Source organism: Apteryx rowi, unplaced genomic scaffold, assembly GCF_003343035.1.
Source record: "Apteryx rowi isolate R43461 unplaced genomic scaffold, aptRow1 scaffold_651, whole genome shotgun sequence".
Classification (NCBI taxonomy): Eukaryota; Metazoa; Chordata; class Aves; order Apterygiformes; family Apterygidae; genus Apteryx; species Apteryx rowi.
The window spans coordinates 448,824-465,286 of NW_020450929.1; the positions used below are offsets into that span (position 1 = coordinate 448,824).

General features: G+C 55.4%; 1 protein-coding gene across 7 annotated transcripts in view; it reads left to right on the forward strand.

Annotated features, from left to right (window-relative positions):
• The window catches only part of ANKRD11 (ankyrin repeat domain 11), a 160,487-nt gene that overhangs the window by 118,504 nt on the left and 25,520 nt on the right, over positions 1-16,463 (forward strand). For all 7 annotated transcript variants that reach the window (XM_026084861.1, XM_026084865.1, XM_026084858.1 and 4 more), the window contains one exon: positions 9,309-9,447. In XM_026084861.1, coding sequence (XP_025940646.1) covers positions 9,309-9,447 — 139 coding nt within the window. The remainder of the gene's footprint in view (positions 1-9,308; positions 9,448-16,463) is intronic.

A 16,463-nucleotide genomic window follows, 5' to 3' on the forward strand; every position in this document is an offset into this window, starting at 1 on the left:
AGTAACAGCTGACCAGGAGTCGGCATGCGAATTGCTCTGCTGAAATTGTTGCTTTTGGGGTTTTAATTGAGGGATTTAGGTTTTGACTGTGCTTGAGATGAGGATGCTGAAATGAAATCTGAGTTTAAGGATAAATAAGCTTATGCTTCGCCCCTTCTTTCCCATACCCCCAATTCCTGCCGTCTGTTGCAGCTCCAAGCTGTGCCTCCTCCCTTTCGGCTTTTTTGGTCTTTCTCAGTGTATTGGTAGTTTCCAGTAAATAGCTGTGAAGAAAGCTGCGTACAAAATGTTACCTCTAAGTAAAAATTAGAACCTACGTTTATTGTGTTCTGCTATGGACACAAATACCTTGCACACCCCCTTTTCACCCCCTTGGTCCAGTTTCTCAGCATTCCCCAAGCATGATAGAGGAAACTGAGCTTTATTAGCAGCGACGATGCTGCATCTCTTGTTCTCTCATTTCCTGGAATCTTACTTGCGTTGTGTAATTCTAGTAACTCTACTTTCCCCTAAAGAATTGGGGCCATATTGTGGACAAAACAAGGAAAACGGTGGATGCCCAGCAGGAGAATCCCAGGCAGGAATTTAGTTATCAAGTGAGCAGGTAGCATCTGCCCCGTTTGCCTGCCTGCGTCTCTGCGCGCGCGCGCATCGAAATCTGTTGCAGAGCCATGCTGGAGGGGTCCCGGCGGTCGGGCGCAGCGTGGAGCCCGCAGGAGGAGGGCAAAAACTGGCAGCCGTGCTGTCGGGTGGGGAGAAGCAGCTGCCGTCAGGTGTGTAGCGAAGGTACCAAAATTTACCCTGCCTCTTCCTGGCAAATGAGGCTGAAAACCAGAAATGCAGATTGGAGCGCAGGGTATGTAAATACGGGGTTTTCTCGGTGCTGTGCATAAGCAGCTTAATGCTGGAGCAGGTGCTTCAGAAGGGAAAGAACAGTTACAGTATGAATCAACTTCCATTTTATTTCATCCACTCATGGCAGCTTAAAGCCTGCAGTTTATTTACAGAGTAGATTTACTGAATGCTGTTAGGAACGCTGGGAACTGTAGTTATTTCCCTCGGCTAAATATCTTGCACGCAGTTTTATGTTTCCCACTGAAAGGCAGCAGTGCAGACCTGGGGGACAGGGTTATTTAGGGAGGAAGGGGAATAGTCTTTCTGCTCACTTGGTTCTGGCCTTCTCAACAGTGAAGAAACTTGCAGGCTGTTGTCCTCCAGGGACTGAGCCGAGATCCAAGTTAATTGGCCGAAGGACGTTGTGCAGCAAATCATCCCATTTCTAGTTAACTCTGAAACGTGAGCTGGAACAGTGACTAAGGGTAAAAGCACTTGGTTGTTAGACCTTCTGCTTGCAGACGCTGTTGTACCCGCCTGTCAAGGAAGCTGCTGCTTTTAATTTATCTTGCATTTGTCAACGCTTCCAGCCTGCTCTCGGGGTTGACTAAGGAACGGGGAGAGCAGCTGCGTCGCCGCTGCAGCAGCCCCAGCCTGGACGAGCTGCGCCTCGTGGAGGGACCCGGCAGGTGCCAGAGCTGCAATGCAACGAGACGCGGGGAGAACAGCGCAGAGCCCTAACTTTGTTACACTTAAGCGTTTTCCTCTCAATGTGACCTTAATATGAACAGTGGTTTTGACATTAAACAAACAGACTTCATATTCCTGGGCTTGGAAACGCTAGCACTAAACAAAAGTTAAACGTATAGGATATTCAGCAGTTCTGTTGTTGGCTGGCTTTCCTGGTGGGCTGAACGCTGCAGTAAATCTATAAGTGCTGTGCTTCAAAATGTTAAAGGCAGGCTCCCTGGGAAGCTGCCCTTTCCACGGAAGGCTTGTGCTTTGTGGAAGAGCGTGCGAGCTGTTGCCTCTCGGTTGTAGAGCTAATTGGTAAGTGAGAGAGCAAACTCCTCCGAGCGCTCAGCCTTCCGCCGTCTGCCGTGGGATGAGGTATTAACCGGTGAGATGTCACCTGCGCTGGCGCAGCCGCGACAGTGAAATAGTTTTAAAAAGACCGTGTGTCTCAGCTGCATCCTCATGGCCAGCACATCCGAAGCCTTGCTTTGCTGCTCTTCCGCAAGGAGTTTTTTCTCCTGAGTTTAGCCGGAGGCAGCGGGACGGTCGGGCGCGCGGATCGGTGTTGCAAGCCTTATATGGCCTTCTGCTGGGGAAGGGACTGAGGTCAGAGATGATCAGCAGCCGCAGGAGCTGTTTCTGGTTGAATTCAGCCTTAAGGGTTTCTTAAAAATATGCATACCATATATGAATAATTCTCCTTTCTTATATAGATCTACAGAGCCTCATTCCAGAAACAGTTTACTCATAACTTAAACTGAGCAGAGCACCACAGTAAGAACAGTATCAGTTGTTGAAACCATTTCCTGATATGCCCAGGACCTAAATCACTTGCTGTATGGTTATAGATTGTGTTCAGAAGCCGTGATAGAGGATTTCTCTTCGTGGGGAAACAGGCTGACTTGCATAGCCCGAGTTACGTTTTTGCTGCAGTGGCTTCGAAGAAATCCACATCTGCGCTGAATACTAAGCAGAACTGGGCTTGACCCCTGGCTGCGGACTTGCTTGTAGCAGCTAGCCCGGGGTGACTACGCAGACCGCATGGCATCCGTGTTAGAAAAACCGCTGAGCGCGTTGTCCCCCTCGCCTTTTCCCAGGGGACGCGGGTGGTCGGTCCTTGGTAGCGAGGGCAGGTTTGCTGGGGGAGCGCTCTGCTGGGCTGCTACAGACAGATCAAACTCCATCGCCTCCGTGGCCCCAGCACCGCAACAGCGAAGAGGGAAAACTACTACACTCCTTATCCGTGATAATGTTAGCAGTATAAATACACTTTGCTTCTATTTCATGATTTTTCCTGCACTTTTAAAAAGTTCTCGGTTTTTCCCCTCGCTCTTCTCCCAGTTTCAGAAAAGGGAATTTAGTCCTCGTCTGTTGACGGTTCTCGAATCCACGCGAGTGTCCTGCCTCCTCTGTGCTGCATCCAAGCACTGCCTGACTGCGGAGCGGAGTGGCGCGCAGAACCGCCCCGGTGCCGCGTGACGCTGGCAGCGGTACCAAGGGCCTGGGATACATAACAGCCAAAGTTTCATTGAAGATAAATGGCACGTAATCATTGGAGGGTGGTCTCTTCTTAAAAAGTCTAAATAAAACCTAAGACATGTAAGAATGGGACTTAAATTCCAGTTTTCTCAGTATTTTGGATGTTTTGTTGCAGCATTGGTCATGACGCAAGTTCAGATGTTTTTAAAACTTTGCGTGCACGTGTGTATGTTGTACCCTGGTTTTGGAAAGGCCACAAACGAGGGACTCGGATTTGGGGGGTACCAGGGCTGGGTTCCCGCCGGGTCCCGTGTGCTCTTGGCGAGTGGGTAGAGCTTTGTCCACCTCCCTTTGTAGCGCAGGGTAGGAGCCCTTCTCCTCCCCTCTGCGCTCGCCGCCTCGGCTGACAGAAAGCGGTTCAGGAAATGACAACGTGCTGCCTTCATTACTGCACGGACGCTGCCAGTAGCCCAACGTTTGCTTTTTACGGGGTTTTTTGGTGTTGGCTTGGCGAGCGGGGCATCTCGCGAGGCAGCAGGTCCGGAGCGCTGCAGCGCTGGGCTGCTCTGCTTGCTGCGTTGCTAGTGCTGGTTTCATTCCTTGCTGCTTCGTTTTTGCTCTTATTGCAATCTGAAATGCTTTCAGCTCGTTTTGGAGAGCAAGGAGGTTTGGGGATTTCCATCCCCTGGCAGTGCAAATCTCCACGTGAGAGCCTGGGACGTGGGTCAGGTTTGGCCGGTGTTGAAGCGGGGCCCTGGCGCGGGTCTCGCAGAGGCGCCGTGGCAGGCGACGGTGCCTGGTGCACGTGTGGGCACCAATGTCCCGGCCCTGCTGCTGCGGCCGGAGGGAAGAGGGAGTTGCGGACGCCCAGCCCGTCCTGTAAAGCGAGCTGTCGCCTCGCGGGGGGCAGCATGCATTTCTTTGGGGTTTGTGCACGGGGCCGAGCCTGCAGCCGCTCTCCTGCCGCGGTGGCTTTGAGCTCGGGGCCGCGGCGGCGGCCGGTCATGATGAGTTTGCCTTCCAAAGCCTGACGACCGCTGGCAACTCGCGATACATCCTTTAAAGTGGAACTCGAGGTGAGTTCAGCTATATTGTACTCGTAACTCGGCCGGCAGGAGGGGGTTTTGCCTGAGGCCGTGGCCTGCTGCCTGCCCTTCGCCGAAGCAGCCTGCGGCAATGCCTGCAAAGGGCAACTTGTTTCTGTCGCCCTCGGTTGTACCCGCATCCCCCAAACGGCCTCTGGCCGCCGAGGACCCCGCGCCTGCGTTGCGCGTAGGCTTTCGCACGGCTCTTCTGCAGCACCGGTCCCTTTGGGTTTGCTCCTTTTGGGAAACCCGGTTCTCGTACCTTTGGGAGGTATCCAAGCTTAGTTTAAACATGAGACAAGCGAACAGGACGAAAACAGCTTTTAGTCGAGCAGGACTACATTCTTCATTACAAAATTGGAAATAATTACAGAAGCAAAGTTTAAAACAAGAAAATGAGACCGCGCGTTGTTTTCAGGAATATTATTCCCCAGGTTGCCTTAATTTCCCTGTGGTCATTTCAGTGCAACATCTGGAAATTACCCCGACAGGTAGCTGCTTTCCAGAAGAGCAAAGTTTGGATCTTCCTTGCTCCGATTATAATGCAAAGTTATCGCAGTGCTCTTGTACGAGTTAATCTTCAAAGCGGTGTCTGGACTGCCGTGGCTTCCTTCGTTCCTTGGTATTTAATTTTGCTAAACTTACTGGATTAGCAGCTCTGAGCGCTGGGGAAAACGCGGACGGGCCGTTGTCTGAGCATGTCCGACCCTGGGAATTCACACGGCCGTTTTGACTCTTCGTACTGGGCTCACCTTCGTGGCCGGGAAGACTTTTTTTGTCTAATTTCTCTTCTTGGCTCCATCGCAGAGCTTTTGACAATATCGCGGTAACTTGCTGGCTCGCGGGGCGCCTCGCGCCGCCCCTGCACGCAGCAGTGGCGGGTTCCCCGCTGCAGGGGCGTTTTCGCGTGGGGACGTCCCCAGCGGGCCGTCACGAACAGCCGCGGGCGGATTGTGGCTGGCTTCTGCTCGGCTGCCGCGTCCCACCCGTCCTCTCGCTCCCCTCGCCCTTCTCTCGGGCCCTTGTTTTCGCCGTCCTGCCCGCGTGCCTCCGCGTTACCTGTTGGCACGGACGCTTCCGTCGCCGCATCCCCCGCGGATATACGCTGCGCCCCTTCTGCTTGGGAAGAGATGTCCATATAAAGATGAGCTTGCTGCGCTGTTACTTGGAAACACTCGTGAGACTCGGTTCTCAAAGCGCCTGTTTTAACTGATGGTTTGTTTAACGCATCAGTAACGTAGCTTTGAGGTTGGGGTGCAAGCGTGGCGGTGCTGCCAGCCCTTGCCCTTAATAGGGCTGCGTGCGAGGAAGAGCGCGCCTCGGGCGGCAGAGGACGTGACCGGCTCGCTCCAGCTCGAGTCTATTTTAAGGTTACAAACAATGAAAGAATCGTATTTTCTGTGTTAAGCACAATTGACCTCTTGTTGGAGTTCTCAACGTGAAACTGGAGTCTGGAATAAATGCTCAAAATCTAGGAAATCCCGCTGCTGAGTGCCAAGAGCTCAACCAGCTCTCTGGCCCGTTGCTACGAAAGCCAGCAAAAAGTGCGTTTCTGTCCCGGTTTGCGGAAAAGCCTACCCGAAGGGTACAGACGAGGGGACCGAAGTGCAGGTAACAAACCCAGCCGCTGATGCAGGGAAGCGTCGGTCGTGACCGAAACGTCTCCAGCAGTCTTCCGGGAGCGTCTGCCTTTCAGAGATACGCCACTGCTCCGTACCGGCACGCCGGAGCGGCAGGTATCGGGCACGAGACTTGCGAACGCGCTTGCGGAGGCGAGGTGCCAAGAACGCGGGGTCTCACCGGCACGCGGCCCTGCGCGGAGCAGGCGCGCCGCGGGAGCTGCAGCTGGGCCCGAGCACTGAGCCGGCGCGAGGAGAAACACGGATTCGTGCCGTTGTCCCAGGCCCTGACTTTAAGGGCGTGTGAGCATTAAAAGTTGTTGGGTTGGTGATTGCCTTGAATGAGCATTTCTGAAGTTCTCCGGGGGCCTGTCAGGGTCGTGCCTCTCCAGTCGTTCATATCCAAAGAGGATAATGTTTTACCCCACGTTAACGCTGCTTCTCGAATACTGTTGCGATATGACGCTAGCACAGCGCTGATGGATTTTGAGTACAGCGTTGCCGCTGGAGCTAGCGTGCAAACAGGCGTCTGGAGGGAAAAGGGCAAAGCTTCTGCTTGCAGTTCGACGGTCCTGGACGATGGTCGGTGGCGGTTTTGACTGTTGACTCGATTTAAACAAGGAGTAATTTAGTGACGGGCTCTAAGTAGTGCTTTTCAGCCGTCCCCGGCTGGTGAAGGGGGTCGGTCTCTCTCTCTCTGGATTCCGCCTGTGAACTGATACCTGTCCCTGACCCCACTGATGTGTCTGATCCGTTCAGAATTGCAGCTGGCAATAAAACTGGCATAATTTGTTATTGCAAACTATTTTTGTTCACATCAGAAAAATAAGACAAAAGTATTTAAATACAGAATGTTTAACCAAAACGCTGGAGTGTTTGTTTTGGCTGTTGTGAGTTTGTCCTGGCGCTCTGATACCTTGTGCAATGAGGAAAAGCTGCCCGGGCCTTACCTGGAACAAGGCTCTCCTTCTTCCAGGTCCACACGGGAAGCATCGCGCTCCCTCGGCCGAGCGCGTCGGGCTCCAGCCGGCCCCAAAGCAGCTTTGCTAGTCAGGGATCGAGCTGCTGAGCTGGGAGACCGGTTCGTTTAGCTTACCCCACCAAAAACGGGATTTACCAAATCCGTTTTTTTAGGCCCTGGTATTTTACCGGAGCACGGCTCACAGGGACCTGGTGGCTTGAACGCAGCTTTAACGCTGCGTGCGGCGAGGGCTGTAAACTGGGGCTGGGTGAGGGAACAAGTAAACAGTGTGAGCTGATCTGGAGTCCATGGTTTCTCTTTAATCTGCCGCTGAAGTCTGGATACCAGATGGAAACTGAGAAAGAGGAAGGAGCGGTGACGGCGCGGTCTTGTGACCGCCGGCTCGAGAGCCGCCGGCCGGGACGCGGCGGATGCCGCCGGCAGCGTGCCCGGGTTTCCGAGCACGAGGGCGCTGCTGCTGGCTCGGCTTCCCTCACCTCCCAGCAGCTGCCTTGCAGGATTTAAAATATTAACGTTCTTTTATTTTAGCATAACTTTATACCTCAAGCTTAGGGTCTGGGTTTTGCTGGGTTGTTGAAGTCAGATTTATCACCACGCTGGTCATTTTGGCCGTGTTTTTAGAGCGCTGGTACAGCGTGCAAACCTGGAGCACTTGCTTAAAATAACGCAGTTTCCCAAATACCAAAACTACAAAAGCCTGGCTAGGGTCTGTGCATCGTTAGCGTAGCGAACTCCTGGAGCTCCAGCTGCGGGGCAGCGTTCGCCCTTCACGCGGGAAGGATCGCCTGTCTCCCTGCTTCGGTAACGCCGTCCCGTTCCCAGTTCTTCCTCAGCGTTTCCTCCTGCCGCTCCCGCTAAGCGTCGCCTGGCCGCGTGCTAAAATCCAGCCGCCCCAAGCGCGCGAGGCGCGTGCAAAGCAGGCGGCACTTGGGCAGCGTCTCATTGCTTTTGTGCGGTCTAGCTGGCGTTGTCCTTAAGGTATGGTGGCTTCTCCTCGTGAAACCCGGTGGGGAAAAGCCCAGAGTTCAGGAGCCAAAATCCTTCAGCCTGTGCCGCCCTCCCTGCGCTCCGGAGGGCCGGGCTGGCGGAGGGGATTTGGGAGTGGAAAGGAAAGGAAAGCTGCGGAGAAGAGGAAAGCTCTGTAGCTTAGGGCCATGTCTGCGCGACCCCAGGGAACGTGCACGGGAGAGGGGCTGTTCCAATGTCTCGACCGTTGCAAACGCTTCAGCTGGTGTTTGCGCATATTTGGGCCTCAGAGACGATTAACCCCAAAATACAAACCTTACAGGAGCGTGAGCTTTGGTGGATCCGATGCTCGTGGAGCTGCTTGCTTGCTGCTGGATGTTAGCTGCTGTTAAATCCTTCGCCCTGTAATTGAGGTAATTACAGGAGAGCAGGCAGGGCTGGAAGCACATGGAGCTTTCTTGCTTTCTGATGGAGAAAGCTGCCGATGAGAGCTGTACTGGCCTTTCTGGTACAAATTGCTGTAGTGATGCATACAGTGCAAACCTTTTAAACGTGTTTGGCTGGCGTGCTGATCCTTTAAATGGCCAGTAACATTAGCAGGCTTATCAACTGCCAGAATATTCTCCGGAGAAGCATGTTATCATGTAAGCTCAAATAGTAATGCTACACTCCCGTGCTAGAAATACTGCAGGTCACAAGGAAAAGCCCGCAGCTCTCCATGCTGAAAGATGAGCTTCGGCGTCGCTCTGGGTCCCTGCGTTCCCGTGGAGCGGGCTGCGCGCGCACCCGCAGCCCTCGCTGCTGCCGGCCGTTCCTGCTCGGGATCGGCAAGTGCTTCCGAAGCGGCAGGGGCAGCTTGTTCAGGAACGCTGCCGTGCCCCGGGCCAGCCTTGCCCGCCACCTTCCTCTTTCTCCCGCGCTTGCGTCTCACCCCCGCCTGCACGCACAGCGTTAGCTCTGGGTTTTGTGCGAATTGGCCGCGGGTTTCGCACCGTGTAACGCGGCCGTCGTTGGCCTCGCTCTTCTGTAGCAGCGTACGAGCGTTTTAGCTTGGTGAAACAACCAGCCTTATCAGCAGACAGCTGAGCTTTATGCACATGTGTTACAGCTTATATGGAAAGGAAGTAACGCTGCTGCAGGCGTCCCCAAGCACACAGCAGCAGAGGTCTGCTGCGCTCTTCGGTGTGGTGTCTCAGCAGCTGCGACTAATTCTCCTGCCTTAATAAGGAGATGGTGTGTCGGGCCGCTGTCCGCTGGTGCCGCGGCCGGGTGGCCGAGCAGAGCGTGTCTGCGCGTGGCTCCCGGTGGCTGTTCCTCGCTCTCCCTTCCTGCAGAGACAGCTGGGTCCAACCCCCGGGAAAAAGCCGTGTACCCACAGACGGCAGTGCAAAGACCGCAGAGAAAAGCGGGCCGTAAAACCTTCAGCCGCAGGAGGCTCGTTTCTGCGACTCACTAAAATCCAACCCTGGGAACCTACGGTAGTGAGGACGGGACACGTGGCGTATGAGTTTGAACTCTGGTGCAGAAAGTCTGTGCGGGGAGCTGACAATCTTCCGTTGCAGCAAAATCCAGGGAAAGCTTTTGCTGATGTGTCTCTTTCCTTTCTAGGATAAAGATAAAGTTTCTCTGACCAAGACTCCAAAGTTGGACCGGAATGATGGCGGCAAAGAGGTGAAAGAGAGAGCTACAAAGCGGAAGTTACCTTTCACTGTCGGAACAAATGGAGATCAAAAAGACTCGGATACAGGTACAGAAATTACATATTCCACCATCTAAATGTGAGCCTGCTATATGTACATGTTGTGCGTGTGTGCGTATCGGTACGCCTCACTGCTGATGCTTTGTCGTAGTTGGGCTTTAAACTTTTGGTAAAGGACTTTGCTCTCTTAAAGCTGAAAAATTATTTCCTATTGGTGTGTGCACAGGCATTGTCAAGCAAATGCAAAACCGCCTGGAAATCACAGTGATGCACTGGTGGCGTGGTTTCTGTAATGTGACCGTTTGGGCCTGTTTGAATATTTACGCTGACTCTTTGGAGCTGGTGCGGGTGATTCACTGGACTGTAAGGACGTTAGTTTGACCCGTTTGCCCCATTTTTCTTGAGGCTGTCAAGGTTGCGTCTGTGGTTGCAGCACGACTGAGCTGCACATCCTCGGTAAACGCTTGATTTCCGGGAAGCGTTGGTGCTGCTGTGCGTGGTGCAGCTGGACTCTGCTGTGGTCGGGCAGGTCGCATCTTGTGGCAGAAGCATGTGGCTCTGCTCTGCCACCACGATAGTGCCTGACTGCATAGGTGGCCCCCACACAGCTACAGAAAAATTGAATGCGCTGTTTGCTTTGTAAGCAGTTGGAAAAAGCTGTAGCAGGCTTTGGAGACAGAGAAAATAATGCTGTTTGGTTGCAGAGGGCTTAGATATGGTACAGAGGAACCTACACGATTGTATCCGCATATGTGCCCTAAGCTAGCTTGCAATATATGTTGGACAGAAAAGTCAATGTAGGCATGGCTTAATAAATAAAGGTTTACATAGGTCCGTTCTGTACTTTACTCGGAAGTCTGCACTTGGAAATAGTGTCTGCAATCTGGCCAGGTCAGGATCGCAAATTGTGAAAGGAGATAAAACGCGCTGGAAGATGGGAATATGCTTAAAAATGCTCAAGAGTTTAGATCTGGGGGAAATGAACCTACAAGCAACCGAAGGGCAAGACTACCGTATAGAAGAGGAAGAGATTTAGAAGATCCACGGGCAGTTGTAGGATTAACGGGATAAAACTGGGTTGAGGGAATAGCTAGAAAGCTTCCTTAACGGCAAGGGCCTCTCGGACCGTTGGGTTATCTCACAGAAAGGAGCTGCTAAAACCTCAGTGTCCGCGTTTGATGTTTGGTGCCGTGCTTGCGTAGGCAGCGTGGGTGCCACCGAGCGGGTTTCCCTTTCGTGGTAGCTCACGCGTGGAACAAGCCGTGCGCGTCGGGAAGCGCTTGGGGAGCACAGGTGAAGGGAAGAGCTTTTTCTCCGACTCGGGGCTTTCGTCTTTGTTTTTATGCTCTGACTGAGCGCGCGAGCTGCTCTGATGCGACGCGCTGCGTTCCAGCCTGCGTGGCGCGGTCGGCACCGAGCTGTGGACCGGTTTAGCGCGGTTCAGAAGTCGGGGGGGGGGGCGGATTTTCAAAGGTCGCCAGCGCTGCCGCGGTCGCGCAGCGGGACCGCGCTGGGTGGGGGCGGGCTCGTCGGCGAGCACGTGCCGTTTCGCGTCCTCGGGGGCGGACATGCGTTTCTGTGGGTTTCTTTGTGCCGAATGGTAATTTTTTCAGTTGCTGAACTCGGTGTCCTGAGAGAAAGTTTCAAAACGTGAATTCATGTAGTTGAATGGCTCATCCCGGTTGCCGTCGGCAGGGCGAAGCGTGGTTTCCGCGTTCCTGGCGTGCAGACGAGCGAGTGCATCGCATGGTGGATCGACCGGGGCTTGCAGCTGCGGGAGAAGGGCAGCCCCGGCCGTTCGGGGGGAGCACGCGGTGCTGCAGCCCGGGATGGGCGTCTTAACTCATTTTCCCAACAGGCGGTTTGGGGTCTGGGCAGTGCTTTGGCTGGGAGACAGCTCGGTGGTTTGCAGTGCTGTAGCGTCTCACTTGAATAAGTTTAGGAGGGTCGCCTTGGGATGGGGGGTGGCCGGGGCGAGGCCAAGCTCTGGTCGTCTCTGGCCGCAGCGGTGGTCGCGCCGGCTGGGTCGAGAAGGGAAGCGGTGTAGGAGAGCGGCCGGGTAGAGCCGGCGCCGTGCCGTCCCCAGGAGGAGGTGGCTGTCGGCTGGGGACGTGCTCTGTTTCGGGGCGTATTTGGAAGAGCAGCTCCGCCTGTGCGAGACGCGTCCGCCTGTCTTCTCCTGTGCTACCCCTCTGCTCTCCGCACGCGTGCGACTGTCCTCGGGCCTGTCTTCCCCCACTTTTCCACACGGATCCTGCCGGGATGGGGGTGCGCAGAGGTGCCAGCGCCCTGCCTGGGGCTGGAAGAGGGTGGCCGGGGCTCGAAGATGCATGTGAAAACCAGCTCTGCCCGCCAGGCGCTGGGAAGGTGCCGGCGAGTCTCCAGCAGCCCRTCCGGCTGAGCCGGGAGCAAGGAAGTGACTCAGGCGCTGGGGAGCGGATAGCAGCAGGGAGCCGTGGATAAACGGCGCAGCGAGAGCCAGGCTGATACTTAGCAAGCGCCTGCTTCTCCTCGGTGAGACTTTCTACTCCGGCAATCGGACGCTGGAGGTGGGAGAGACATGCTGGCGCGTCGCTCCCCTCTTGCACCATCCCGCTGAACCGCGGGGAGTTGCAGCCCGTGGGATCCTTGGGTTTCTTGGCCTGGCTTCGCGTGGCGGGCAGAGGCCTGTTCCTACGTGCTCCGAAGTTGCCCACTTCACCGGGAGGCCGAGGGCGCCCCGAGCCCTGCGTGCGCAGTCACTCGTGCAACGAGGTGCGTCCGGTGGAGCTCACCGGGAGACGACGGGCCGTCTTCTCCCGTCGCCGCTCCGCTCGGGTGTTTTCGGCGGAGGCGCGCGCTTGCGGGCAGCCGTCCGTGGCTCGTCCCGAAGCGGGGCAGCTCCCCTGCCCTTCCTCCCGCCCTGCTCTTCGCAGCACTTGCGGGGTGCCAGTGCATTCAGAGAGGAAGCAATTTCAGTCTCAGTCAGCCCCGGTGCACGGTTGCTGTGCCGCGAAGCTGAACCGAGCGCTCCGAACCCTGCGCCGAGGGTTTTCCCTGAGCCCGTCTTGGCCTGGGGGTGGGAGATGCTGCCTGCAAGCGTCGTTTGAAACTACTGCCTGGGCACAGTGTTAGCTCTTCTAAAATCATCTCCTTCAAAATGGCTTCTAGAGCACAAATCCTGGCCTGAAGGTCCCTTAGAGTTAACTAAATAGATTGTCTTTTAAAAAAAAATAAATTACATAAAGCTGTAAGCCTCCACCAGCCTGTGCATGTTACGGATTCAGCACTGGGAGCAGCATCTCTCTGCCTGAGCCTTCCCCTGCCTTCTGTCCGCTCTTCCCCTCGCGTAGCAGCTCCCCGCAGATGCCGTGCAGCCCACGGGCCGCCCTCTGCGTGCGGCTGTCTGTAGCACGCCGAGGTCCCTGCCGGAGCCGCAGCAGCCTGGAGCCGCCTCGCAGAAACCAAAAGAGTAAAGCTGGCTTTTCCCCCAGGAGCGTAAGCGGCTTGCGAAGCTTTGCGCAGCTCTTCGCTTATGTGCTGTGCTGAAAGGAGGTTAGACATTAAAAAAAAAAAAGAAAAAAAAAGAATCAGATTAGCAAATTTTAATACTAAAAAGCATGTAGAGGAGTATGTTGTGGAGGCAGCAGGGAGCAAGGCACGGTCTTGCTGGGAAAGCACCTGGGGTGAGGCGGTTGGCAGAGGTGGGCAGCAGCTGGCTCGCGCGGCGCGCGGGTCGGAGCTAACCTCCTCCTGACGCTCGCCTCTCCTGCRCGGTTTTGCACGGCGCTGCCGGCTGAGTCATGGGCTGACTCAAAGGCACCAGACTCCTAACGCTACGCTTGCACGCTCTCCATCTTCCTGTGCAGGCTGCAGAGTAAATAAGAGAGCAGTCGGATCGCTGACTTGTTTTTCACTGCTCTGCGTTGCTGTGTACCGAGTCAGGTAACGCTGCTTAAAGGTCGGCTTGTGAAACGCACGGTCCAGAATACAACATTCGTTAAATCAGGTCTTGCTGAGAACAGTTCCTTTACCGTGAAGATTTAAGGCTGTTACTTTGCTTAAGTCCCATGGCCTCTTGGAAGGTGGAGCTGTGGTTTCCAGGCTTTTAGTCATCCGCGGGGAGAGCGAGGACTTAATAAAACCCTCCCAAGCACTTTGGGTTAAATCCAGCCTCTGTGAGCTGGAAGGACCCGAATAAGGCTGGGTCAAAACTGCYGGTCTGCAGCAACGCTCGGTGTCCGGAGCCACCCCTTCGCCTGCAGAAAGYCCTTTTCCCCCGATGATTCAGCTGAGTGGAGCGAGGGTTGCACGGCAGGTTTTTTAGCCCTCTCGGGTAGGGTTACTGCTGCTTTTTCTCGCCTCTAACCCCCCGTCTCGGCTGCTGCTCTTTAGGCTCGTGTGAAGCCTCTAGGAGGACGGGTTGTGTGCGTGTTTGCTRGCCAAGTCAGAGCACTGAAGGGGGGAGCTCGGTTTTGTCCAGGTCATGTGCAAACCCTGCCATTGCTAAGTAGTGCCAGGCTTGAATGTACTTGTAAAAATAGAGGCGCTGTAGCCGCCCTGTGCTTGTGCTTACTTGAATAGTCATGTAAATGTAGCGTAATGCGTATTGCTCTTTCTCTTTCGGGGAGAATTACAGATCAGATGCACGCAACCTCAGCCACAGCGGTGTTATTACGGAACCAAATGCCTCGTTTATTAAAAGTCCCCCAAACACCAGAGAAATTCAACTACTCTAATTTGGAAACGTTTTGTCATGCAGATCTTCGTTTCTCCGGCAGCGCTCGCTCATTCAGGGGCCGAGCACTTTACAAACGCGGCGGCGCCGGAGCAGGGAGGGCGGCTGCGGGCGGCAGCGGGGCCGTCGGCACGCTCGGGCCCTGCCGGGCTGGAGGGGCGGCGCGGTGCACGGCTGGGCTGCGCCGGGGCTTTGGGTCGGGGGATTTCTCGGCATTGCTCGAYGTCGTTGTTGTGAGAGCGGTCGGAGTCGAACCACGCGTCGGCGCCGCGGGCCTGGGTGTCCCCGCAGGCACCGCGCGGGAGGCGGCTCCCGGGCTGGGGACGGGAGAACAGCAGCTTTGCATCTTTGCCAGAAATAAAGAAGGCACCGCCTGCGTCTGGTGCAATCTCGTGCTGTTTGATCGGCGTCTCAGCYGGTCGTGGCGGGCAGGGGCGTGTGGCACGCGAGCGTCTTGCTCGTGGGGGGCGGCGGGGAGAGACCCGACGCCGGGCAGCCCCCTCTGAGCTGGTGCACACCAACCTTTTCCCGATTCGAAGAGCTGCGAGGGCGCAGAGGGCCCYGTCCGGGCGGTTTGCGTTGGCTGGGGAGGTGCTGGAGGACCTGGGCTTCACCTGCACCCGGGCAGCAGGAACCGGCTGGCGAGCTTAAAAGTTCTGCTGCTCCGGCGCCCCGCTCGTGCCGAGCCCCCGCGCGCGGTACACGACGCTAATTGCTCGGTTAGAAAACGCCCGGTGAATCAGASGACCTGACCCGTCCTCCCTTGGCGGTGGCGGCTCGCCAGCGCCCGGCGGCGTGCGCGACCCCGCGTGGGAGCGGGCCCGGGCCCCGCGTCGCCCGCTGGCTCGCAAAGCCGTGAGAAGCAAATCGCTGGCTTGCTAAAACCCGCATCTGCGTATGAAACTCTCGTTTGTGTGCGTTCCCGTTGCTGGCTCCAGCCCGGTACGTGCAGCTGGGGGACTCTAATGGGCTGCGCTGCGCTGGGTCTTTCTTTGGTTGTATAATTTCAGTCCTTTTACTAAAATAGTCGAGAAACTGTTCTCACCTAGCAACCGGCGAGAGAGTGAACGTCGGAGCTTCTCCGTTTCTAGCTGGCTCCATAATGCCGGTACAGTGCAGAAAGCCTGGCGAACGCCGGGCTCTGCATCGCCCTGAGAAACTCCCCGTGCACGTTAGCCATCTGGGAAGGGCTGCGTGGAAAAGCAGGTCGTTTTATGACGGGAGCTGCCATAAATCTCCCTCCTCCCCCCTGCATCACCTCCTTAGCATGCAGGGGGAGAGGCTGCAGCGTGCTGCGTCTCTGTGAACCGAAATCTATCAATGATGGCTTTTTCTTTAATACAAGAGCTTTTATCAGCGCTGTCTGCAGAGTGTCCTGCCCCCCGCTTCCTGGGTGGGAAGGAGCCGGCCCGGCGGTCGTGCCGAGCATCCTTCCCCTATTTCCTCCCGTCTCCAGCGCGCTCTTTTGCGTGGTGAATGAAGGGTMTGGACCTGAAAATTGCTCGCTCTCAGGATTGTTCTTATTTAGCATTGAGACTCTTGTTTCTGACACAAACCCCGTGGTTGCTCTTGCAAAGCTTGCAGCCCCCCTCAGCAGTTTGTCGCTAAATGGCCGCTCTGGTGAAAAGACGCGTTTACGCATCTCTGCACAACCGCGTTGTCTTGTCTACAAGTCCAGCTTGAGGAAAGTGCTGATATTTGGATTGCAGGCTACCTAGGGCACAGCATTAAAGCTTTCTAGCTGAATTACGCTTTTAAAAATACTGAAAACCTTGGGGTCGGGGCCTGCAGGTCCTGTGCCGCCCGCGAGCCGGTGGGCGAGCGTTGAGTCGTGGGCGCCAGCCTCTGCTCAGACCCCGGCCGTGGCCACGAACGGGGGCTGTTCCCTTTCCACCGTCACCTCTCCTACGCGCCTGACTGTCGCTCAGGTTAAACCTGCTTTTCCCCTTTCTTTGAGCTGACGTGCTCCAAAAACATTTCATTTCCTGCAACTTCCGCAATACAAACGAGCCGTTTCGTGCGTGCTAGGCTGAGGATTGGAAGAGCAGAGGCCCGTGCGTCCTCTCCGGGTTTGATGCAGTCTCTGTGGCTGCCTGCACCGTTCTTATTTATCCTTATCGATCTCTTGTTTGAGGGCTTGTTTGGCGAATAAACTGCTGAAAATCCCAAGTCGTAACAGAGCTGACGGTGAGTTTCTCCGTGCGATGCTGGGATGTTCAGCTCGAGCTGCTTATTTGGAAACGGTATTTTTCCTCAGGGTACCACCTTATATACGTGTATTGTCATGTTGGAGCTGTTTAAACAGATGCTTTTGGCACTACAGGGTAGGACACGTTGGTGGGGAGCG